General features: G+C 42.3%; 1 protein-coding gene across 1 annotated transcript in view; it reads right to left on the bottom strand.

Annotated features, from left to right (window-relative positions):
- drc11 (dynein regulatory complex subunit 11) overlaps window positions 1-26,020 on the bottom strand; it is a 63,875-nt gene extending 37,855 nt beyond the window's left edge. The window contains exons 1-10 of the mRNA XM_071910576.2: window positions 26,010-26,020; window positions 19,895-20,222; window positions 18,826-18,945; window positions 17,919-18,107; window positions 15,559-15,630; window positions 13,228-13,430; window positions 9,670-9,754; window positions 9,275-9,418; window positions 6,248-6,250; window positions 5,125-5,200 (exon numbers count right to left, since the gene is read on the bottom strand). Coding sequence (XP_071766677.2) covers window positions 5,125-5,200; window positions 6,248-6,250; window positions 9,275-9,418; window positions 9,670-9,754; window positions 13,228-13,430; window positions 15,559-15,630; window positions 17,919-18,107; window positions 18,826-18,945; window positions 19,895-20,222; window positions 26,010-26,020 — 1,231 coding nt within the window. The remainder of the gene's footprint in view (window positions 1-5,124; window positions 5,201-6,247; window positions 6,251-9,274; window positions 9,419-9,669; window positions 9,755-13,227; window positions 13,431-15,558; window positions 15,631-17,918; window positions 18,108-18,825; window positions 18,946-19,894; window positions 20,223-26,009) is intronic.
- Between the last annotated feature and the right edge of the window lie 410 nt (window positions 26,021-26,430).

The raw sequence follows: 26,430 nt of genomic DNA, 5'->3' as shown, positions 1-26,430 counted from the left end.
TGAACTCGACATCCTCAGTGAAGCGACTATAGGAAGCGTCTGAGCGACTGGGAAGAAATGAATTAGACACGTAACACACAGACAGGAACCATGAAGCCGTTTCTACTACATCCTGCCAGGAAGACGTGAAGCATGAAGGAGGAGAAGTGAGTAGAGAGATCATCCTTCAACTGGAGGAACCGGGTTCAAACCTCCAAACCTCCTGCATAGTTTTTACTATGTATTGCGGTAGAAAAGACTAACTGCACTGCAAAAAATCTCCATCTTAACAAGTCGTTTAGTCGATTATTGAGTCCTAAAATCATAATTTTCTTAAAACAAGTGAAAAAATCTGCCAGTGAGGTTTGATAATTTCACTTGTTTCCAATGCAAATCAACTTGTTTGAAGAATTTAGTAGAATCAAGAGTCATTTTCTTGACAGCAGTGCAGTGATCTGCCTTATTCTGATTTCTAGAAAACTCCTGAAACAAGTGAAGCTGCATTGATGTGATGCGTTTTACGTTTCCGGTTTGCTTGGACTCAACAGAAGAAGAAGAAGAAGAACTGGGTAGTTAGCATGAGCAGCGATAGCCACCATGGCTGAACAGACAAAGAAAAGAGAAACTCAAACTGCATCAACAGAAAACCCAAGCTCCGCCCACACTGTTTGATTGACAGGTGATCTGTGGGAAGTGCAGAGCAGAAACACCACAGTGATGAGGCTGAGGGACAGAGATGGAGACTGAATAAAAACAAGAATTTCATGGATTACCACTTTAAATAGAACATTAATTGTCCTACACTGCAAAAACAGACAGACTTGTTCAGTTATTTTCTCTCGTCTCCAGACTCATCAAGCTTATTTTAGGATTTTGTGAAACCATCTCACTGCACTGGCAGATAATTTCACCGGTTTCAAGAAATCTGACTTTTTTCCAGGAGAATGTAACTTGTTTCAGGACATTTTCTTGGTAAAAGTGAAATTGTCTTGGAGAAAGTTTCTTGTTTCCAGATTTTCTTCATTGTTTTATGATGATTTCTTGAAAGAAGTCAAGAGAAATTTACTGAAACCAGCAAGATTATCTGCCAGTGCAGTGAGAGAATTTGACTAAAAATATCATGAAATAAGCTGATAGGTCTGGAAGCAAGTTAAAATCACTTGACAACCTGTCATTTTTTGCAGTGTAAGTTTAATTAAATGTGTTTTTCTCATAACACGTACATCAAATTCCACAGAACGGCTCATAATAAATGGTTCTGCTTGCCATCATCTCACTAAATAACGTGTGTTGATGTGGAATCACCCTGCAGGACCTTATAAACACGGCGGGCAGCGGTGACAGACTCTGCGTACTTGCAGCTGTGATTTGTGTGTGTTTGTGCATGAGGAGCAGAACCTGAGGAACAAAAACCACATGTTGCCTCCTGAGGATCTGCCTTCAGACCTCAACACCCCCCCCGCCTCAGGTGACTGGGTCAGACGAGGAAAAATGGAGGAGTCACAGCCAAACACGCCGTGAACGAGTCAGTTAATCTTGTCTTAATCTAGGAATGAAGGAAGCGCTGCATAAAAATGTCCATGTTAACATTGTTTAAACATGTGTCACTTCATAAATCTTTTTGTTTTCTTAAATCAAGAGACAAAAACTGCAAATGAAGAGAGGCAGTTTCTTTCTAATCCAATAAAAAAGGGAAAAAAGTGTTGAAATAAGACCACCTGCTTCAAAATAATGTTCCTTGATTGAAGAAAACTCATGTAAGCAGATTCTTTGGAAACAACTGAGATTATTATATATGTTTAATAATAATTTTGTATTACTTCTAGAGTTTTTTTCAAATGAAAACTGACTTAGCACTAGCTGTGAACATTGTGATCATTTCTTAAATGAAGATATGATGAAAAATAAAATCCAATCACAAAAAGTAGCTCAGCTACAACTGAACAACTAACATTACTGCAAACATACAGTTAGCAAGGCAATAAAGGATTAAGTCCAATTACAGAGAAGAAGTCCAACAAACAAAATGCAAAACTTAAATCAAACAATCTTGTAAAATGTTATTTACCGCATCAGAAAACCAAGGAACTTGAAATTAATCTTCTACTAGCTAACTAACTACACTCACCGGCCACTTTATTAGGTACAGCTATCTAGTGCAAAATGAAATATAATGAATATATAATCAAAAATCAGTCTTCCAACGCAGCTACACAGAACTACCACAGGCATTTCAAACATGCGGAGTTCAGCAAGGACCTCTTAATGCTAAAAATGAGATTTAAGGACTGTAAATAAGATATAATGGCTGAATACAGGCGTGGAAACAAGATTTAAGAACTGAACACAAGTTTAAGCAATTTGCTATGATGTAGGCCCTTTTTTGGACCGATGGGAGTGATGATGAAACCCAGAACCGAGGGCCAAACCCATCTGGCTGTGGTGAGGCCGGTGTGAAAGCAGTGCCAGGTTTTCCCGAAGACTTCCAAGAGGAAGATGGACGAGCTGTGCTGGGAATCGCTGAATGTCGCTGTTGTCAGACAGAAACCATGTATCTGCTGGAAGCTCGTTTGTCAGGAATGAGGAAAGGAATGCTTATTTTCTCTTTGACGCCCGTGTGTTTTTGAAATTATTTGGCGAGGAGGATTTTGACAAGTTTCAAGTGTTTAAGTGCCACGAAACTCACTCAGCACGTAAATGATCGTGTAAACCTTCGAGTCGAGTAAGAAAAGGAATAAGAGCAGTTTACTGGCAGCTGAAGCTCAGCAGTCAGCATCATTTAGACATATCCCAGAGTGCTTTGAGAAGGGCAGTTCATCTGATATGATAAAGGCACAGTATCAAAACTCTCCTACTGATCAATCATCTGCCATTTGATCAGTGCTTTTTTTCAAAGAGCCTTTAAGACCCAAACATACTGGATGAGCGTCATTTGATGCTAATATATCCCAAAGAACCATAAATAGCTCTTTGGGATATTAAAAGGTTCGTAATTCTTAGTTATTGGATGGTGGGTGATGGCATAGATGTAGAAAATAACCAAACCCCTCCATAGTTTATATTGTGCAATTGCAAATGAGGCTTTACAAGGACAGATACACAAAAACACAATGCAGGCGTCTAACCAAGGGAGAGCAGATATATAGCAAATATACTTGGCCAAGAAAAGGATTCTGATTCTGATTTTTTTAGATTACTTGCTCAGCTCTACTCCAGAAACCATGAAAAACAGCCTTGCAGGTCCTCTGCTGTCGCTCCCAGAATCAAACCAAGTTCAGAGCCACGTGTCACGGCAGTTTGACGCTCCACAGGACGCCCCGAGTACGAGTCTGACCGCTGAAAACAATCGGTGCGTTTGAAAACACGCTTCCAGTGATCTACCCACTGAGACACACAGCGCCACCGCTCAGTTATATCATTTAATTTAGGAAGTCGGGGACATCTGATAACTTCAATCTTGTTAGGACGACGCTAAGGTGATCCGTTAACCAGGAGGAGCGGCGGGCTGACAGCAGGAATGCTTGTCACAGATGAAGAATGGCGTTTGGAGCCAGAGGTTGAGAGCGGCTGTAAAACCAAGCAAAAACAACTAAACCTGAGTGGCAGGAGCAAAAACAACGCCATCAACCGGCGTGGCTGTTGACTTAGCAGAGCCAAAACAGCGGGCTCTTCCACACGCCTCGCCACGGGTCACAGCGCCCACGACACCTCGCTTCCTCCTGCAGGACCCCGCAGAGCGCCGGGAGACGCAGAAGCAGAGGATGGGACGGGAGCGGGCGGGACAGTCGGGGGGGAGGGATTGATTTGTGTTCCCAGAAAGCCTCGTTACCCAGCAGGGCGGTGGATGTGGAGTCATGGGACGGGGAGGGGAGCGGGTGGGGGTTAGATAACGTCACGCAGTCTGACTGATGAGGTGGTAACTGGTGAAGCGGAGATAAGATTCCTGTGTGGTTCAGATCGTAGAGACCGGGTTAGGGGGTTTGACTCCCACTCTGGGTTAACCGAAACCTAAAATACATTCGAGAGAGAACCTGAAGAAGCACGTTGTTCGCTCCTAAACTTTTTTTATCTCATGTAGAATAAAGGAGCTTTTTCTGCAGCAAGAATCAATACTGCAACAGTGTTTTCCCTCCAAAACATTTTCAGTAGTGCACGAGTTTATCAATTCTTCACTGTCTCAAAAATACATTTAGCTGCGGTACAGCAAGGTGCTTTGGATAAAAGCGTCCACCTAAGTGATCATATCATACAACCTGCATGCATTAGATAACATGTAGAAAGAGTCAAACCCTACTGTCAGTGCTGAGGATGGATCCGTGTACTATATATGTGGTTTGTCTGGTCTGGATGGCCTAGTATAGGATGTATATGATGTGTATATATAACAGTATGTATATGTATGATGTGGTATGGTATATGATGATATGTAAACCCCTTTGAGACTTGACTGTGGATTGACTAGTTTGATTTTGCAAAGACTGCAGCAACTGATAAAGTAATAACTGCTGGATAATGTAATAACGTCAAATTGTAATGAAACGTCCCTCTAAATGGATCAAAAATGTAAAACAAAAACTGTTAATGGTATAAAGTACATGTCATTATTATATTAAGTTGCAATTATAACCTCAAAAGCACTAATGTAAGTTTAATATTGACCAAAAATGTGCGCTGGAAGTATAGGCCTTGTATGGCTCTTTTCCTATTTTGACAATTTCAGTATTTTTCTTCAAGAGTTCACCAAGTTTGAGATATTTTTGAGCACTTTTTTGGTGCTTCAGTTTGTTTTATTCTCTATCCTACACCACAATATTAGCTGATGCTCTTATCCAGAGTGACTTCAACTATGTAAAATGCAGAATGCGCCTAAATTCCACTATCTCAAACATTACAAGCAGCTAGTAGTATGAAGTTTAAGGGTCAAAACAACAGAAAATGGAAGTATCAAACACTCCTCATGTCTCTGCTGTAAACCGGTGACACAGCCCATGTCACCTGATCCAATGTCAAGATCCAAAACCACGAGCCACAGAAGCCACTACAGGCAGAAACACAGCGGTCCTCCAGTCTTATCGTTATCAGTGCTGCTGTCAGTAACGGCTCAGCGAGCGTCGGTCCTGCGGCTTCACGCTCCATCAGACTCACCTCTGTACATCTTGGCTCCTTCCACGACAGTAGGGAGGAAGCTGCTGGGGGGCATCGTCCAGCCCGTCTCCTCCTCCTACAGCAGGTCAGACACACACAACACAGATCAATCAGACAGAGAGTTTTAAATAGTTTGAAAAAATCAGTATCAGGATCACTTCATTCTCCAAGTACAGTAGAAGAACAGGAATCAGTCTGCAGACTTAGGTGCAAAATTAGACAAATTAGATTACATCATAGCACAGTACATACTCACACATATAAAAAAAAATATTTGAAAATAGTTAGTATATTTATCTGGAAAAAAGCTACAGTCTGAAAAAGCCCTTTATCCTCTTTTAAATCCCTCTTAAAAAACACCTTTTTAGGCTTTTATCGATTTTATGGGTTGAATTCTTTGCCTTTTTATTCTATTGTTTCTTTTATACACATTTTATTGTTGTTTATTGTTGTCTACTATTGCTTCTCTTTTTTCTTAATATCTGCATTCTGTAAGGAACGTTTTATTCTAATTATATTTTTGTGAAGCATTTGTAACCGTGTCTAAATAGGTGCTATATATATAAATAAATTAAATGAAAAAGGCTGTCATTTTCAACCCATCCATGTGTGTCTAGTTTGCGACAAAATACATTTGTGTTATGTTTCAGTACAACATATGCAAATATGAATTGATCTGAAAATGACGCAGCCTTATTTACGTGCTTAAAGGTGCTATGTGTAACATTTTAACATCAGTAAATCATCACCACATTAAGTTAGAGACATGAATATAATTGCCATAAACAAACCAGCCCATCAGTGGTCAGCCTGTCAGCCTCTATCAGCCTCTACTCTGCATCCTCCATTGTTTCTCCACCTGGTGGATCTGGAGGGAAATCTGCTGGATTGCTTTACTTTACTTTGCTTTACTTTATTGCTTTAGGAAGCAACGGGGCTGATGGGAAATGTAGTCTTAATGTGGAGAAACACTAGAACTAACAATACTGCTGGTGTGAGATAGAGGAGAACAATCGTCTCCAACATGGACTCATTTGTTTACGGTAATTATATCGAGGTATCACACTTACTTCAACATGATATATTGATGTTTAGAAACGCCACATGCACCACCTTTAAGTACCTTCTTGTTTCATTTAACTTCAATGGCATCAGGTCCAGCTTTGGCTAATTTAGACTATATATCAGCGCAGAGCGTGGACAGAGTTCAAAGCCTTCTGGGTAATGAACCTGCTCTCCGCTGTGCTTTGACATCAGTTCGGATCCTGAAGCTCATTACGGTGATGGGAGAACGCAGCAGGAGACTGGAGCGACCTGCTGAGACCAAGATGGAGCCGCATGTTTTCCTTTAAGAAACAACGCAGGATTTATGTGACCGTCGAAATTCTGGGTACATACACATCTGTTCTTGAAGAGTTTCATTTGTCAATTTGCTTTTTGGAATTTCTTAACCCATCCTAACTCAAAATACAGGCCTGTCCTACTCCCATGAGAACAAAAAAATGTCCGGCTTCAAATTCTTTCATATTTTATTATTTATTAAGATTCCTATTAGCTGACGCCTCAGAGACTGCTAGTGTTCCTGGAGTCCAAATACATAAAATACTCGTCATATACTGTCAATCCTTTTATCAAAAGCTCAGACTGTGAATTTCAGAGTGAAAAAAACAGAAATCACTTCAAATTTCTCTATTAAAACACTGTAAAATCCAATAAATCACTACGTAAACAAAGGCAGTGGTTGGGTGTTTCGACAGGGGAGCCATACTGCATTAACTGCGACAAATTGAGCCTTTAACCGCAGTAATATACAGCAAATAGCATGCATGGTTGCATATGTAAATACACAAACAGGTGCATGCACACACAGCAGGATAGCTCCAAAACTTATGAAAGGATTTGCATGATGTTTGGTGGACAGATCGGACTTCGGCCAAGGAACCATTGATTAGATTTTCCAGATCTGGGATTTCTATTATTGGACGATTATCATTTTTTAGCCATAACTATGAAACTAACAGAGATAGAGACTTGATTCCAAATCCTACGGGAATGTTTGCAGGGTCAAGAAATCAATTTAAGTTCAAATTTCAGTGGTAGGAATGATGAGTTTGGGTGTAACAGCAAGTTGGAAAAATGTTCAGCGTTGGCGGAGGTTTTTGCTCTCTGACTTCCTCCAGTTCAGATTAGGTTTGTAAGCAGTTAACATGACAAACAGCAGTGGGTTTTGGGAGTCTAAGAGCAGGCCAACAAGCAGTGAATTGAAGGTGGTAAATATAATATAACTACTGTTTTATTATGTGATTATGAAAATCTAACAATATCGGTTCGTACAGAAACGGGGTCTGGAAAACATGATGAAGGGACACAGCATGAAAAAGCTGAGATATTTGAATTCTAAAATGCTGCTTGGTATTTCTAGTGTTAAGGTGTGTGTGTGTGTGTGTGTGTGTGTGTGTGTGTGTGTCCCCTCACATGTGCCTGACACGGCCTGTTTTCAAAAGCCATCAATAAACCTGATGTGGCCCGTTTCATATCCCCCCGTTTTCTTCAACACTTTCCTCCATCTCCGTTTAATCGTCCCCAGCGGAGCCCACGTCCCATTTCCACCTGATGGGATCTTAAGTGCTTCTTAATACGCTTTAATGGCGGGTGACGGACGGTGCTCACAGCGCGGGGCGCGGCCCGGGCATGATCCACATTTCAGCTGCTCGGACCCGGCTGAGAAAACACCTCCGAGGCTTAATGGAGACGCCACACATCGGCCAACGTGCGCTTTTATGCATTTAATGGGTTTCCGCTGTGACTAAACGTAATATAGAATGTATTCGTTGGCAATCCGTGGTGATTCTGGTTTATAGATATGCGTAGAAAAGCAGCGTTTAGCAGGAAAAACATGCGAGTGGGGTAACACGCTTGTCCAAGGCTCGTAAATTCCCGTCAAAAGCAATCCGCTGTGATTTTTGCAGCGCTTTTGGATCAGGATCCGACATTTTTTCATGTTCCTAATACCTACTTTATTCCCCGTGTCGTCACGCCTAACCGCAGCGGCATGTAGGCCAAATAAAACGGCAACGGACCGGAACTCACCATCGTTTCCATTACAGGGTCAAACGGGGTCGGCCGTTGCTTATTCATCATCTGTCACTAAACCCCCAAATTAACGAATACAGTAGATCCATCTTCTCCTGAACTGGCCCTGACCTGGAGAAGCCTTCTTGGGGTTTATTGTTTCAATGCCGGGGCCGAGGAGAGAGACGCAGGCCTGATGGAGTAGTGGACATAAAGAATTTGAGTCGTGCCATAAAATTGCTATGCAAAAAAGCTGGGTTTTCTGGCTTTACGTGGAATGCAACGAGGCATGTTGCTCCACAGGGAGTGTGAAGAGGAAAGTGGAGCTGAGTCTTTGGCCTGAAGGAAAGATTTGAAGATTCAGAGCCATTTCCCGGACAGCAGCGTCTTCAGAGGCTGCGGCTGAATAATAAAGTTCTCCGTCACTCTAAAGGAATCAAAGTCACGGCCAAACCTGCCTGCTAATTGATTTACAGCTTCACTTAGTGACACACTGGACAGTGGGAAGGGGTTTCGGGGGAATTATTAGAAATTGAATTCTCCTTTTAGAACCACGACCAGGTGGGAAACGGGGTTATGAGCTCAAAACCGCATCTTAATTTTATTAGCTTGACTTTGAGTTTCGGCCAACGCAGGTTTGGTTTGTCTTGAAATGATCCATGAGAGTAATCAGTGATTTTAGAGAGAGAGAGAGGCCAAAGAAAAGCCACATTCATTCTGAAGTGAGCCAGCATCGTGCGTTCACCCATGGGTGAAAATCAGCTGGAAATTTAAATGTTGCAAGAAGACATTTTTATGACCAATAGTTAAAGTGGTAAACTATGAAATCTGTGGGTTTTTTTATTATTTAGTCTCCGTCTTTGTTGCTCAGCGCTCATTGCTGTGGTGTTTCTGCACTGCACTTCCCAGAGATCACCTGTCAATCAAACAGTGTGGGCGGAGCTTGGGTTTTTGAGTTTGAGTTTCTGTAGGTGGCGCTCTTCTCTCTCTCTTTCTTTGTCTCTCTCTTTGAAAGAACGCTGGATTCTGACTTCCTGTCTCAGTGTAGAAGCTGTTTGGCGGTCGGGGCCGACTTTACCTCCGGCTCCTCCTTCCCCTTCTTTCCTTTGCTTCTTCCCTTTTTGTCTTTTTTCTTGTCCTTCCCGCCTCTCTTCTCCTTCTTCCCTTTGCTTTTCCTCTTCTTCTCCTTCTCCTCTTCCTTTGCGGCGAGCTCGGCTGCCACCTGTCATATGATTGAAGCATTAAAAAACATTCTAGGATATTTCACTTCACTTAAATTCAGTTAAATAGAACTTTATTTATCCCATATGGGGCAATTAACCGGAAACAACTGGATCTATACACTAGATACTAGATAAAAAACACATAGTTTAAACAGAACAAGACGGGGCAGAGTTTGACAGTTAACAATGTGACAGCTGACAGTGTGACAGCCATACAGTACAGTATATGATATAAAGGTAGATAACGCACCTGCTCAGGTGTCTTCTCAGCAAAAATGGAAGCTGATCCTCCGTCCTCGGCGTCTGGAAAGTCCGGGAACTTCCCGGTGGCGTCCCTGGAGACAAAACGTGTTTTGTCTTCAGTCATTTAGTCAGACTATTCTCAAAAAACAGCACACATGGCAATGGTTGCATCCCAAAATGAGATAGCCACGATTAGAAAAAGGCAACACCTTCTTTTACAAAATGATTAAAAGCAGTTATGGTACTTTTTAAAGGCTAGAGAGGAACTTTTAGTCCTTGGTTGACAAAATGACGATCCCTTTACAGACTGGATTCCCTGCACAGACATCAAATGCTGAGCACAGTGTTTGGTATAATACTCTAACTGCCATGCTATGTGGTTCTAATGAAATGGCACCACTGCAGGTTCATTTTCTCCATCTTTCGGATGTCTAAAACAGGCAAACCATATTCATTTAACTCAAAATTGTCTCCGTTACGGTATGTGCCTTTGAGTTTTGACTGAATTGAGGCGTCTCCCTAAAAGAGAAACAAGTTGGCTGTTTGGTTTTCTTCCCACTGTTGTGTCTCTTCCTCCATGCTGACGCTGGGTGAAAAAAATTATCACAATTATCTCAGGTGAATGATGTGAGATTTACTTCTTATATATTTAATTCTGAGCTGAGCATTCAAGCACAAGTCACATACACTGGACACACCACATTTTTCTTTATTTTTACTATTTTCCACACTTTAGAATAATAGTAAAGACATCAAAACTATGAAATTACACAAATGGAATTATGCAGCGACCAAAAAAGTGTTAAACAAATCAAAACTATCTCATATTTTAGATTCTTTAAAGCAGCCGCCCTTTGCCTTGATGGAAAGGCAAAGGCTTTGGAAAGAAATTCATACATAGGATCAACTTCACTATTTATATTTGTCTAAGAAACTCATTTCAAGCTTTTAAGCAGAAGCCTTTAGATCAAAATGGCTTTAAGAGAATGAAAAGCATAGAAAATTCAGTCAGGTGGGTCCAGACTGTTGACTGGTAGTGTAGAAAGACTTCATAATTAGTTAAGAAAACGCTGCAGCTCTGATACGTCTGCTAATTAGCGGCTACCCACAAGTGTTTATCTTGCTGCTGAGAAACAACACCCCCCCCCCAACCTCTAACCCCCCAAACTCCTGCTCTCATTATCGTCTTCAGGCCAAACCCTGTAAGAGTCTGAACCCTCTCCTAATCTGCGGATTCCCCCCCTCCGGTCCGGAACACTTGGATTCTCGTCGGGACGATGGAAGCTCCGTCAGAGCGGTTTAAACCCCTCCGGGCCGCGACCTCTTGTCCGTCACGGTGCTTATAGCCTCGTCGGGGGGGGGTCAGAGGGGAGGGCAGGGCCGACACGCCGGGAGGGGGGCTGGACATGGGGGCCGGGGCCATTGTTGTCTCCCCATGGGTGACCCGCCTCTCCCCAGGCGCCCGGTCTGCATGACTTACGACCCGGGAGGGACAGACCCGCCGGCCATCAGTCACATGCTGCTGGTTTTGTGCTGTGGCTGGTAAGTCAGTCTGCTCTACCAGCCACGTACTGCTGCTACAAAAGCCTGATTTCAATATTCAATTTTACAAACGTTCAATACTTTCACGAAATGCGTTCTCCAACTTATAATTCTGATACATCCTGAGAGCATAAAGATGCAGATTGGAATAGTTAAAAGAAGAAGAAGAGGAAGGACTGTAATAGATCGAGGCTCGGAGACTAATAGCAGAAAACATTCAACAGTTTCAAACAGTTCAACACGTCTTGAACTGGATCCCAGTTCACTTAAACTGGTGCCAGGAGCCAAAATATGGAACGATTTTGCTTAGCGAGACGACAAAGACACTCAACCAACATTAAAGTTTCTCCAAAGCTGTTCAGGTCAATGTGGAAAGACACTGCTTGATGATTACTCTTGGTATTGAATTTTAGATATTGAAGTTAGTAGCATGACTAGGGTTCGACCACTATGGGTTTTTGAAGGGCAAAAATGATACCATTGATTTAAGACTGAAGTTGCTGATAACTAATATTTGTGCCATTATTCAATATCTTTGAATTTGACCATTTTACTGGCAAAAAAAACAACTTTTCACTGTTTCTGCAAGAATTTTCTTCTTGTCAAGGTGGAAAAGCCCTGAAATAACATTTAGATATCACGGGACACTAAAACTCTCCACTGAAACCAAGACTGATGAAATTCTTTAAGGCAGGGAGACTCACATTCAATGGTAGAGAAAACTCTGGGAGACATTACTGCCTTTAAATGATGAATTAATTTACAAAATACATCATAAAACAATTAAATGAAAAAATCAAATGTCACTGCAGGTTTTCCAGACTGTTTTCCTGTAGCTGCGGTCAGGAGTGCCTGGCAAACCAATATATCTATCTAAACCTAATCATGACAAAACTATTGATGAGTAACCAACTATCAGTTGGAGGTTGTATGTTGTTATAAAAGAATTATTTGGCTGTAGTGAAAGTGAAAGGGCAGTTTGGGGATTTACCAGCTAGCCTACTGCAGCCTGTAGACAAAAAGGTTATTTTCCTGGCCTGCCTGCCACCACTGTGACACCCCCCCACCACATACACACACACACACACACACACACACACACACCCTTCATTCAGCCAGCCATAAATCACTCAGGAATGCTGCTAAAAGGCCACTTCTGCTGCAGCGGTTTCCTGAACTGACCGCTGCACAGACCGGCCCTCCCACAAAGAACTGTGACTTTCTCTCTTCAGGGTTTCTAGAGGTTTCAGAAAGCCACATTTAAGACTATTTAAGACTGCTACGTGTAATTGGATTTAAGACCAATTTAAAAAACCAAAATAAAGAAACAAAGCAGAGAAACCCAGCCTGTTTGTGATTGAACATCGGTCATGACTGGTCAGAAACCATCAATGGGCCGAATAAGAAAAAAGAGAATTAATTGATAAAGGACATGAAGTTTGTTATTGGAAAAAAATACATATTGTTTTTTCTTAAAAGTAATAAATTAGTTTACTCCCCAAGAAAAGTAATTAGTTACACTACACTTACTTTTGAGTTACACCCTAAAACGATTATAATGTTATGTGTAATGTAATGTGATTACTGAAACTGGAACAGTAATGCCTTACTTTACTCCATTACAGGAAAAAGTAATGTGATTACAGTAACGCATTACTTTACAACGCTTTACCTCCAACACTGATTTTGAAAACATCAAAAAACAAGTAAATATTAAAAAATCTACTTACATATGACATGCATTGCAAAATGATTGGGGGAAATGTAAACTAGACCTAGACAATAGTAAACAGATTGAAACTCTAAATCCCACTAGTATTCTCCTTTTAGACATCACGCTTATTTCCCAAAATTTCCAACAGCAGCGCCTCTTATCTGGACTGACATACTCATGGGAAAACAGAGGCCAGGCCAAACGACATGACCAATCAATTAACTCGCTTCCTGAGGCAACGAGATATCCGGACAAGATACACTGTGCAGACCTCAGAGCCAATTAGGGGCCTCGGTTCTGCGGCCTCACCTGCATTCGATGAACCACTGTCGGATCTGTTCCTGCAGCGTCTCCCTCATGTCCGGACCCTCCACCGCCCGGACCGACTGCTTGATGTTGAGCAGCGCCCTCTGGTACTCCGCCTCGTTCTGCTCCTGGACCAGCCGCCGACCGGTTTCCACCTGCCGGGCCCGGAGCTGGGCCGCGCTGGGGCCGGACGCCTCCGCCGGTAACTGGGGAACCAGAGGAATTAGAGCAAAGAGGAACCAGAGGAACCAGAGGAACCAGAAGAATTAGAGGCGGAATTAGAGGAACCAGAGGAATCAGAGGAACCAGAAGAATTAGAGGCAGAATTAGAGGAACCAGAGGAATCAGAGCAAAGAGGAATCAGAGGAACCAGTGGAATCAGAGGAAGAAACCAGAGGAACCAGAGGAACCAGAAGAATTAGAGGGACCAGAGGAACCAGAGGAACCAGAGGAAGAAACCAGAGGAATCAGAGGAACCAGAGGAATTAGAGGAACCACACGAATCAGAGGAAGAAACCAGAAGAATCAGAGGAACAAGAGGAATCAGATGAACCAGAGGAATCAGAAGAATCAGAGGAATCAGAGGAATTAGAGAAACCAAAGGACCAGAGGAACCAGAGGAACCAGAAGAATTAGAGGCAGAATTAGAGGAACCAGAGGAATCAGAGCAAAGAGGAATCAGAGGAACCAGTGGAATCAGAGGAAGAAACCAGAGGAACCAGAGGAACCAGAAGAATTAGAGGGACCAGAGGAACCAGAGGAAGAAACCAGAGGAATCAGAGGAACCAGAGGAATTAGAGGAACCACACGAATCAGAGGAAGAAACCAGAAGAATCAGAGGAACAAGAGGAATCAGAAGAATCAGAGGAATCAGAGGAATTAGAGAAACCAAAGGACCAGAGGAACCAGAGGAACCAGAGGAATCAGAGGACCAGAGGAACCAGAGGAACCAGAGGAACCAGAGGAACCAGAGGATCAGAGGAATCAGAGGAACCAGAGGACCAGAGGAATCAGAGGAACCAGAGGACCAGAGGAATCAGAGGAACCGGAGGAATCAGAGGAACCAGAGGACCAGAGGAACCAGAGGAACCAGAGGACCAGAGGAATCAGAGGAATCAGAGGTCCAGAGGAACCAGAGAACCAGAGGAATCAGAGGAACCAGAGGAACCAGAGGACCAGAGGAATCAGAGGAACCAGAGGACCAGAGGAATCAGAGGAACCAGATGAACCAGAGGACCAGATGAACCAGAGCCATTTGTACCACTGCTGTTAGGTTGGTTTGTTTGTCTGTCCGTCAGCAGGATTTCTACAGACGGATTTCCATGAAGTTTGGTGGACAGATCGGCTTTGGGCCAAGGAACAAATGATTCGATTTTGGTGGTGAACCAGATCTGGGATTTCCACCATTTCCACCATTAGATGATTATTGATTTTTAACCATTAAACTATTAAACTAACAGAGATAGAGACTTGATTCCAAATCTTAGAGGCATGGTTGCAGGGTCAAGACATAAAGTTAACTTAAAATTGAAGTGATAGGAATGAAGTGTTTGGGTGTAACAGCAAGTCGGAGAATTGTTCCGCGTTGGCGGAGGTTTGTGCTCTCTTTATAAAAAAAGGTTCTTCTTACTATGTTGCTTACGACATTAAATTACATGATAGTTGTGTCTGTTTAGCCAGGCCCTCGACAGATTTTGTAAAAATAATTTTCTATGAAGCTTGAACCAATTTCTCAGAAAATCCAAGGTATAAATGCTCTGTATTTCATTTTAATTGTTTCATATAATCGTATTCTTTGACATGACTCTGCTTTGGATTCTTGTAAAATGTGAAGAAGAAGAATATTTGTCTAAATGAGGCTCCTGGGGGAGTTTGGGTGTAAGAGGAAAAAACAAAATCCCTCCTTCACCACAAACTGCTCACACTCACTTCCAGTGGAATGCATGTACTGTGTGTTTCGTAAGAGTTGGCGTTTTCTCGGTTTGGTTACATTCATTGCATTATTCATATGCAGCCAATGGCAGGGCAAAATGAGGGTGTATTATGTATTTATCACACACACACACACACACACACACACACACACACACACCTGGGAAATTAATCTGTGTTGAGGAAGTGTCACCATGACACTGATAACAGGGAAACAAATATTGTCTCCTACCTGAATTTGGCTCTGACTGGATGAACCTGCTATTATGTGCTTATGAGTCAGAGAACAATGTTCGCATCATTGTGACTACAGTATACCCACCTTTTATTTCAACACTGCACACACACACACACACACACACACACACACACACACTAGCATAGTGAATGAGACTACCTTACCATGCCCAGAAATATCATTTCCTCAATACGCTCTCTATTGGTCTTCTTCCTCTGGCTGTAGCCTCGCCACACCTACAACACAACAGTGTGTGTGTGTGTGTGTGTGTGTGTGTGTGTGTGTGTGAGAGAGAGAGAGAGAGAGAGAGAGAGAGGTTAAGAAAGATTGCTCATTTGACCTTTATTTAATTCATTGTTCTTTTATTGTCTGTCTTTGTTGTCCACCCACTTAAACCCAGTTTACCCTCTTTTTTTAGACTGATATAAATCTTCAAGACATAAATAAAGTATAAAGTATTCATCATAGTTTCACAAGTACATAAGTACATAAGTATTCATCATAGTAAGTAGTATCAAACTGATGCAACTTCTATAAAGAAGGTATATTAAGGAAAAAAGCATAAATCAGTGTTTTTCTGAACATATAATTGATTTTTGTTTCTATTGGTCCTTGTTAGCCTTATGATGTTTACCGACTGGAGGTCATAGGTCATCCTCCTTTGAAATTGCCATTACATCACTGGCCTTACAAATCAACTGTACTAGCGAGGTGCAGCTAACTCACTAGTGATGCAAGCAGTCTCCATTTAGGATAATTAGTGATATAAAGTTATGAATTCTTACTATTTTATAGTCTGTTGAGCAGAGACAGACAGATGTGTGAAAGTTGGCATGGAAAACAACATGGCAGACTAACAAAAATACAGAATAGATGATTTGGTTTGCTGAAAATCAAAAAGATATATTGTTTGGAAGGGAATCTAGAAACATGGGACAAATATGTACCATGCTTGTGTGTTTTTCCCTGTATTTTTTTCCTCAAGCGACACATTTTCATATGAATCTATTAAAGTTGTACAGTTCATTGCTAGATTTCTTTTTCAGGCAGTATTGCATTGAAGTAAAGTGCATGCACGACGTTTCGTCTGACACTAATAACTGGTCCATTTGAGACTGAACTAGCAAAATCACCGTCTCTAACCATTAAAGTAGCCCTAAAAGTTCAGGATTCATGGTTTTAACATGGATACAGAGGCTGGGAGAGTCCACCTAAACATTGAAAAAGCCCATTGATGAATTACACAGGCAGATAACGGAGCAACATTTGTCTTCAAGCTATGCATCCTGGACCGAATCCAAGGCTGCTCTCTGCTGCGTGTCCCGACACCAGTTTAAGCCCTTTAAAGCACGCGATGTTCGCGTCGGCGGCGCTATCTCGGTGCCATCTCTGCTCGCCTGAGGTCGGTACACAGAGATGCAACAGGGATGCGGTCCATAACCACAACCCATCCATCCCCCCCGTACGCACGTCAAAGTGCCAGCGATCGCATTATCAGATTAGCGAGGTCATGAAAACCGACACCTGAAATCCCGACTCACTTTCCGCCCACCCACCCGCTCTCTCGTCGTTGGGCCTCGGACGAGCAGAGGCCGTCGCCGCGCGGCTTTCAGCGAGGAAAGATGGTTGGCAGATGGTTTTATGGATTGGGTTTTTGGATCGCATGACGGTTGTTATCGCTGGAGAAAGGTGGGTGCGAGGCAGCGGCAGGCGATAAGCTGGTTCATGGTGGCAGCGACCTGTGAACCAGTTTGTAGGTTCACAGTCGGGCCAGATCCTGATGGTGTGGGTAAAACAGTATGAACTACACCGATACATCACGCAGATATCGGCCATGTTGTCCAGCCGGTCATATCGTCCACTTTTGACATGATGGAGGCTCCTTTCTGACCACAGCTACAGAAAAACAGGCTGGAAAACCTGCAGTGAAATTGTATTTTTGTCTGGAGAATTTTAGTGTCCCATGATGGTCTAAATGCTTCCACCCTGACAAGAATACAATTCTGGGGAAAACACTGATTTGCAATTTTTGGCAGGAAAATGATCAAACTTAAAGATATTTAATATTGGCAAAAAATATCACCTATCAGCAACTTCAGTCTGAAAATATGGGCATCGGTACCGGCCTTTAAAAACCCATATCTGTCAAACCGTAACATGAGTCTAGCTGTTCGTCAGATTCATTATGAGTTAGGAATCGGGTGAATCATCTAAACTTGGATGATAATACATAAATATTGAATTCTTGAAGGCCTTACTCATACATTCCTGCACATTTTCCCATTTCAAAATACTTTTCCAGACCTGTTTTTGTGACTGGGTTTGAGGATGTTGGATTTGGGATTTTTCAATATAATGTGTTGTTACTAAGTGGCTCAGCGCTGTGTCACTCTGTGGAGAATTTGAACTCATAACCTTAAAATCACAATCTCGTCTCTTTAACCATAAGCCTCCCACTGCCTCCATATTGGTTCTGATCTGACACAACCTAAATTCAATTATAATCCATCATGGAACCCGCTACCTTCTGGATGCGGGTGGCGGCCCGGTCGGGGCTCAGGGTGCTGGGGGTTCGGCTCTTGCCCAGGCCGTCCCGCTCCGCCTGCCGGATCTCCTTCATGAACTGGGCCCTGAGGCGTCCCTGCCGCGCCCGCTCACACACCTGCAGGACCCGCACCGCCTCCTCCACACACATCGTTTGGACGGACAGCGCCTGAGGACAGAGAAAATGCTCATTACATATAGTATATATACTGAAATACATGTAGCCTTGTGGCAATTCTTTTCTCGTGGCAAGAACTTGAATTAACTATTTAAAACTGTATGTAAGAGTATGCAAATTGACTGCTGATTTAATCATGTTTAATTGGAATAAGAAATTAGCGTGAACAAGTAGAACGAACTAGAGCTATCTTGAACTTTTGCACTAATATCCAATAAATCTTCTATTTAAAGCTGTTAAATAGAGGCTGCCAATCATCTTGACCATGCTCTCATTTGTTTACAGTCATTATACCAAACTAACACAATTAATTTGACAATGATAGTGTATATGGATGTAAAAAAAACGTAACCTAAAATTGCTTCTTGCATAGCAGTGTCCTCCTGCAATTATCAGACTAATGCATGTTCATCAACACTGATACTAGAATATATTAGATACTGGAAATGTGCTGAAAACCTAATTACTGACAAATCAACTAAAAGGGGAAAGCTGCTAAACGAACAGTTAAAATGTATTTGACTGTAATTATAATATAATAACAGAAAAGTGAGGTGTGGACTGGATGTGCAGTGTGCTGTGGATGTACTATGAAGCAAAACATACTATAAATTGTCAGTATATCTCCCTGCAAGAATCTGGACAAACTAATGTACATTTATTTTACTTCGTAATAAAAGGGAGCATGTTAAAGTGTAATCTCTCTAACCGGCTCTTGCTCAATGAGTCCGCCTTTAGCCAGGATGTGAGCGAGCATCCTCTCTCTGTCTTTCAGCACTTGCATCTTCTCTCTCACAAAATAGCGTGGGATGGGAATCTCAAGGTCCTCCTGCAACGAGAAATACACACAAAATCATTACTTCCCTCTTTCCAGGGTTGGAGTCAGCACAGTTTCAATCAAATGCGATGGATCTTCTTCTAATTTCAAACCCTGGAAACAGTTTCAGTTTACATTTTGAATTGAGTGGATTGATTGAAGTGTTATCCATCTCTCACAAAGACTGCACAAGACGTAGACTTCAGAAAACTAGATGATTACACAGCAACTATACTCATTCCCATTCTCAAACAATACTAGTACTAGTAATATGAGTAAAAGTGAAGGGTGTTTTTGTTTGGAATTTACAGAACTCAACTGCAATATCATACACCTTTGAAAAGAAAAAGCTAACAGAAAACCTGAGGAAAGTCTTTGTACCGAAACGTTGCTCCTAATAAAATGAATTTAATTGTTTTGCAAGTGAAGTGGACAGAGTGCTGGAGCTTTTTCCTTTCAAGTGCCGAATTTGAGTCCGCTCCTTCACACCTGTCTTTGGAACATGCAGGTGTTCAAAAGCTTTAGATTCAGATTCAGATTCAGAAAAAGCTTTATTGACAGGAATCAATTGTTGCCAAAGCATATTACAATAGTACAGGATAAAGTAAGGTACAATATAGATAAAATTATAGGCAATATATGAATACAAAATAAAAATTAAAATATAGGAATTCCTAATTATAAAAACTCTATTTTAAAAATGGACAATACTCATATACAATGCATCCTAGACAATTTCACTAATTATCATCCCTGAGATTATAACACAATGAAGCAAATATCATTGTTTTCTCCTCATAAAGAACCACTGGGAGTTTGAGTGGGTTTGGGAGGGAATAGGGAAATTAAGAAATGCACTTTCAAATTTTGGGAAGCATATTTTTCATGTGTTTTGGACATTCTAATGGAAAGTGCGTTATAGTTATTATCATACACTATGTAATTATAACTGTATACTCACAGGAGTCATCTTCAGGTCCAGCAGCACGTCGTCAAAGTAGTGAAACTCGGAGAACTCCAGCTCCACCATCTGGTTCCTCAGCTCCAGCAGCCGGCCCATCACCCCGTCCAGCACGTGCCGCGCCGCGCGCCTCTTCTGCGGGTGGACCAGCTGGTCGTACGCGGCCTCCAGGCTGCGGAAGATCTGCAGGTACTTGAGGTAGAAGGCGGCCAGGCCCTGGAAGACCTGCAGGCGGTCTCTCTGCGGTCCGGGAGCCACGGGGGGGAACTCGTCCAGCAGAAGGTCCTGCAGAGCGCCGTGAGCCGTTGCCCACATCCTGGCGTAGGAGCTGAGGAGGGGAGGGGGCAGATAAGACACGTTCAACTACAAATCATTCTGTGGGGCGCAAACCTTCACCAACGCTGAATAATTCTCCACCTTGCAAAGCTGCAGCCTCTGTAACGGTTTATCTTTGTTTATCATTTGTCTTCAGGGTTTGATTTTCTAGCAAAATGGCATGTGAAAGCAACGCTGACTAGGAAAGTCTCGGAAGTCAAACTTTCCCACCGGCACATGAACGCTGCATAATAGTTTTGGCAGAAATCCCAGATCCGGATCATCACCAAAATCGAATCAACTGATCTTTGGGCCAAGAGCGATCTGTCCGCCAAATTTGAGCCAAATCCGTTCATAACTTTTCAAGATTTCTTTTCTAACAAACAGACAAACAGACGGGAGAAAACAAAACCTCTTCCAACTTTGCTAGCGGAGGTAAAGATGATTAAGAAAAGCATGTTGTAATGTTTACTTCATTCCATTTCAGTTTAGTTTAGTTGTGCTGCTCAACCTTTATTTATCCAGGTAGGACCAATGAGAGCAAGAATCTCTCTTTCCAAAGAGACCTGACCAAGAAAACAGCATCATGACAAAGAGAAAAGATGCAGACAAACATACAACAAACAACCTAACCTATTTATTTGTAAATGTTGGTTTCCTTGACTTTCCATTCTCCTTCCACTTTTACATCTCACTTTGTTAATATTATCATACCCTATAGGAACACTGGCATAGTCTTTCTTCCAAGCGTGTTAAAGGGCTGTTGGTAGCTGAATGTTTCCAGAAGCAGGCTTGTGACTGCAAGGTTGCCAGTTTGAATCCAAAAAAATCTAGACAGAGAAAGTGAATGAGTACAGGATATGATATATTTGCTGCAGAAATGAATTTCGTCAGGTTCATGTGGAAAAAAAGACATGTTTGCAGAAAAAAAAAAACGAAGCGCTGCGTTGGCTCAGCAGTGTGAACAGGCTTGGTAGTCTGCTATTGGTCTAGACTCTAAAATGTCACGTGATCGGTTGTGTTGCCTTGTGGAAAAGCACCTCCATTTCCTCTTTTCCGGTTTGTTGCCGTTACATACAACCTTCCCCTGTCTGGATTAAATAAAGGTTAAACAGAAACGCTGATAGGTTGAAGCAGGACAGTCAGCGGTGTCTTTGTCATGCAGCGACAGGCAGGTGGTCTGACTGTCCGAACCTTCAAACAGTCTTCACACCAGCTGACTAACACACCTGCAGAGGCAGCACCGCCCGGCGCTTTACAGGTGACAATTAGCAGGGAGGCGTAAAAACCGTTGATTTCCCATGCAGGGCGAAGCAGAGACAGTCTGCTCGGTATCGATTGGACGGTCACATGACTCGGGAAGCAGAGACTGGTGACTTCTGAAACTTTTTCCCCACTGTGACCAAAGAATGAAGAAATTCCTGTACATCTATAAGTAGTTGGGGAATAAAATTGCTCTGATTCTCTCAAACATGTTGCTGCTTTAAGGAAAAACAGCCTTATTCTCAGATATACAATTGAAAGAGTTTTATTAGGTCAAGGGTCATGGATAGGGTTTGACCCATTATGGGTTTTTGAAGGCCGACATGATAGCCGATAGCTGATATTTTGTACCCATTTGAAATTTCTTTGAATTTGACCATTTTCATGCAAAAAAAATCCCCCAAATCACATGGATTCAGTATTTTCCTCCAGAATTTTCTTCTCATCAGGGTGGAAAAGCCTCTGAAACAGCATTTAGACCATCATGGGACACTAAAACTCTCCACTGAAGCCCAGTTAATAATAATAATAAACATATTCATATTCACTTGAGTGGAATACTGGTTATCTTCCCATAGATAACCAGTGTAGTGTTGATCAGTTATATAATAAATATATAATCAATCAGAGGGCATCATGTCCATCATATCAGAGGTGAACCCACGCTGACTGGACCAGATCTGACTTTTAGTAAAAGGCAGATATATTAGTCTAGAACAGTGGTTCTCAACGTGGGGTCCAGGGACCACCAGGGGTCCTGGAGTGGGTTCCACTGGGTCCACAGCAAATTAATGAATTTTTAAACTTCACCATTATTTCATTTACAAGAAGTTAACACAATTAGAGAATGTAGAAGAATGACTGTTTCTGTCATAGTTTCTCTGTTATATCTCTACCTACAATACAGATAGTCAAGGGCTTCTGGACAAAATCATATCTAACAATAAAAATATTCTCAGATTTGGGTCAGAGAGAAAAAATATAATCAAATGGGGGTCTGTGGCTCTAATGTGGACTAAATTAGGGTCCTTTATATGAAAAAGGTTGAGAATCACTGATGTAGCCTATATGTCCCTTATGTTTGTTGCTATGTAGATGCTTCAATAAATGTAGATGACTGAAGTGTTATGGAAAAGGCCCAGGACCAGGAACAGGCCCAAGCCCAGAAACAGGCCCACAAAAAGGCACAGGTCCAGGTCCATGCCCATGAACAGGCCCAGGAAAAGGCCCAGGAACAGGCCCAAATCCAGGCCAAGGAACAGGCTCAGGAAAAGGCCCCGGCCCAAGCCCAGAAACAGGCCCAGGAACAGGCCCAGGAAAAGGCCCGGGACCAGGAACAGGCCCAGGAACAGGCCCAAGCCCAGAAACAGGCCCAGGAACAGGCCCACAAAAAGGCACAGGTCCAGGTCCAGATCCAGGCCCAGGTCCATGCCCATGAACAGGCCCAAGTCCAGGCCCAGGAGAGCCACCTCCTCCAGCGGCAGGAGGAGAAGACTGGTCTCCTCAAGGCCAAAATTGACAACAAGCAGACGCAGGAGGAGAAAGAGCGAGAGTGGGCAAAGAGAAAAAGCTTCATGCTGGATAAGATCACTGTTCTGGAGAGGGACATCAATGAGCTTTTGGAGAAGAAGAAGAAGAAGAAGAAGAAGAAGCGTAGCTTGCTGCGTAGACTCGCTGATGCCTTTACTCATAACTAGACTATCAATTGTTTGTGTGTTTTCTCTATTTAAATGCTGTTAAAAACAGGACCTGCTCTTCTCTCTCTCCTAAACGATCAAACTCAGAAATGGAAGTGGAGCTTCCATGTTGCTCTACATTTATCTCATCCTGGAGTCACATTGTGACCTTGGAATTTGAAGGTTCCAGTTGACAATTTAATCCAAAATAATGTATTCATATAATGCAGCTCTAAAAGAAGTCTTAATATATTGCTGAAGTTTGATGTAGATGGGTATATTAACTTTGCAATAGTGGTGACATTCGAAAATGTAACTCTGACAGCCCATAATTACAACCAATAGAAAATAATGAGAAAAAACATGGAGTAAACTTAAATTCTTAAATTGTCAACATTATAAGCAACTATACTTTTCCTCTACTACAATCTGCCTACAATACAGATAGTCATGGAATTCTGGACAAAGTTGTATCTAACAACAAAAATATTCTCAGATTTGGGTCAGAGAGAAAAAATCGAATCAAATGGAGGTCCGTGGCCCTAATGTGGACTAAATTAGGGGTCCATGATATGAAAAAGGTTGAGAATCACTGGTCTAGAGGCCCAGGTAATCCTTCAATTCCACTAAAAACTTCAAAACTAAAACTAGAGCTGGGAGGTTTTCCCCTGCGCGATAACAGCAATATCCTGTTCAGCTTATCATGAAGTCACAGAAAACTCAACAGGAGTTGATGCAGGAGCGGTAAACTCTTCTCCTTTCATATTCTGATGAGTCTCTTACAGAAACCCTCCAGGCGAATTTCCATCGCCTCCCTGGAGCAGTTTGTTCAGAGGCTGGGGGCTGAATCAAAGGGAGGGGGGGGGGGTAGTGGGGGTTAAGGGGGCGGAGCAGTGAGGAGGCTGAGAGGGACGACATTTACAACAAAAAAGGAGGAGGGCGTGTGTGGGATTTAACCAGATACCCGACTGGCGCCCGGCAACAAAGTCCCGAGTCAAAGAATCCTGCGAGGCGACCGCTGAAACCCAAAGAAACGCAACGTCAACGAATCACAACGGCTGCACCTGACAGGAAACGAAGGCTGCTGGGTAATATGAACAGGTGCCAGTGAGCCATACGTGTCAGTAGCATGTGCTGAGAAACTCTGCAAGCTGTTAATATGTTGTCAGAAATGTCACCAAGATAAAACCCATGGGCGTTTTAGTTGGTGATTAAAGAAAACAATCCCCCCTAAAACTCTTAACACTGTTAAAAACAGCTATTGGTGATGTATTGTATATGATTTTTTAACCCAAAACCCAACCTGTCTCTCTGCTGCATTGCATTCTGGTCTCTCTCCTGCTCCTGTGGGTGGAGAAACTGGTCTCTCTCCTCTTCTACGATGGATTTCTCCCTGTATGATTGTTGAACGTCTCTCGGTGCAAAATGGCGGCTCTAGAAAGAAGCCCTCGCTCTTTGATTCTGAGGGACTGACACCAAAACCTGACGTTTACCGCTGATGTTTTACATCCTGAAACATTTTCTCATATCAAACTCCATTGGAGCTGCTGGAAGAAGAAAAACAATCCAAATAAAAAAAGGGACCCCGAAATGTAAGGTAGCCTACATTACAAATAGCTGTTTTTTTTCAGTGTTAAAGAGTTTTAGGGTGGAGTTTTCCTTTTAAAATACTGAATATCAGCACAAAATATCAGTATCAGCCTTAAAAAAAACATATCGGTTGATCCTTACTTAATATCCAAATCAGAATCGCAATCAATTAAATGGCCAAGTACAATAAATGCACAGTAATTTGTCTTTAATTTGTCTTAGAAAACCAGTTGGCTCCATTCATGTACTGAACTGAGACTGCATGGTAAACTCCAGTTCAGCTCCTGCAGTGTCAGTGTGAGTGTGAAAGTCTCCCAGCTGTAAGGAAACAGAATGTGAATTGAACTGGAATGACAGGAAACAGAATTGAATCCCATTAAATTCCATGAAATTCCACTTCTGAGAGAGTTTGTCTCGACTCGCTAAACATTATAGCCTAAATCAAAAACATTCAGTCATAATGTACGGATCACCATTACATGTTCTGCATCAAATACCAGCTGAAAGGAACCTTTAACATGTTATGATATTCAGTATTGATAATATATAACACTATGTGGAATCTCCTATGTGGTGAGAAAAAACAACAAAACATGGAATTTCACAGAATTTCGTTGAACTAAATTAAACTTCCTGAAATTCCAACTCAGTTCCAGTTCTGTTTCCTGTAGGTTTTTTCAAATTCCGATGAGTTAATTCATGAATTCACTCCAACCCTCATACTGACACACACAGTTGAGGACCAGCTGGGCCTCACACTGAGCAAAGAGACAGAAAACAGAAAACAGACAGTTGGCTGTATGAAACTCAGATTCATAAATTCAGACAGAATTCAACTCCTGTGTGAATTCAGGCAGTAAAGTCAACAGTAAAGCAGAGGAGAGGAATATTTGAATATATATATATATATATATGTGTTCTCTGCTGGATCTAAATGCTTTCCCATGAAGCCGGTTATAAAGCCATGCCTGTCTGTTGTTATGGGAACAGCAACACAATGTGGACTTCCTCTCTCTCTGTTGGATTTGGATTACTATTGAGACACAGAAGCTCACATTTTGTTGCCTTCCTCCTTTAAACTAACAAGATATTCCAGAAAATATTCACAAGAAAAGGTTATAATATGTTGATAATTTGCAAGAGAAAAACCACATAGAGAGTTCAGACCCTTTGGAAGACATGCAGTGAGGCTTTTATTTCAGCAGCTGAGGAGGAACTTCGTGTTGATTTCCATGCGGACACACACCTGATCTGTGCAAATCAATGTTTACCTGTGAGACATTTCTGCCTGGAGGAGCAGCCGGAGTGTCCAGAGGGAATATCACACCAGGCCGGTGATGCTGCTGCAGCCTCCTGTGGCGCATCAGTCGCGCGCGGCTCACAATATTCTACAATACTGATGGGAGAAAATGAGAAAACATCAAAACTTCAGCATTGCATTTCGCCTGTAATCCAAAAGCAGCGCTGCCGCATGTGCGCATGACTCATCGTTTGAATAAAGCATCTGCGGTGACATCAGGTATTTCTTAACGCGCTCGCTCCGTGTGAAGGCTTGACGGAAACTTTACTCCTCCCGTCGTTTCCAGTGTTTTGGCTTCTTCGCCTCTGCTGTGTGTGTGCAGCGGAGCGTCTGGCAACGGCACGCCGCGCCTGCGCACTGCGACTTGTGAGCCAGGATTTATGCCAGGGCTT

This window comes from Centroberyx gerrardi, chromosome 21 (genome assembly GCF_048128805.1).
Source record: "Centroberyx gerrardi isolate f3 chromosome 21, fCenGer3.hap1.cur.20231027, whole genome shotgun sequence".
NCBI classification, from domain to species: Eukaryota; Metazoa; Chordata; class Actinopteri; order Beryciformes; family Berycidae; genus Centroberyx; species Centroberyx gerrardi.
The sequence above is the reverse complement of the archived record's forward strand: the minus strand, read 5'-3'. Positions and strand labels throughout refer to the sequence as shown.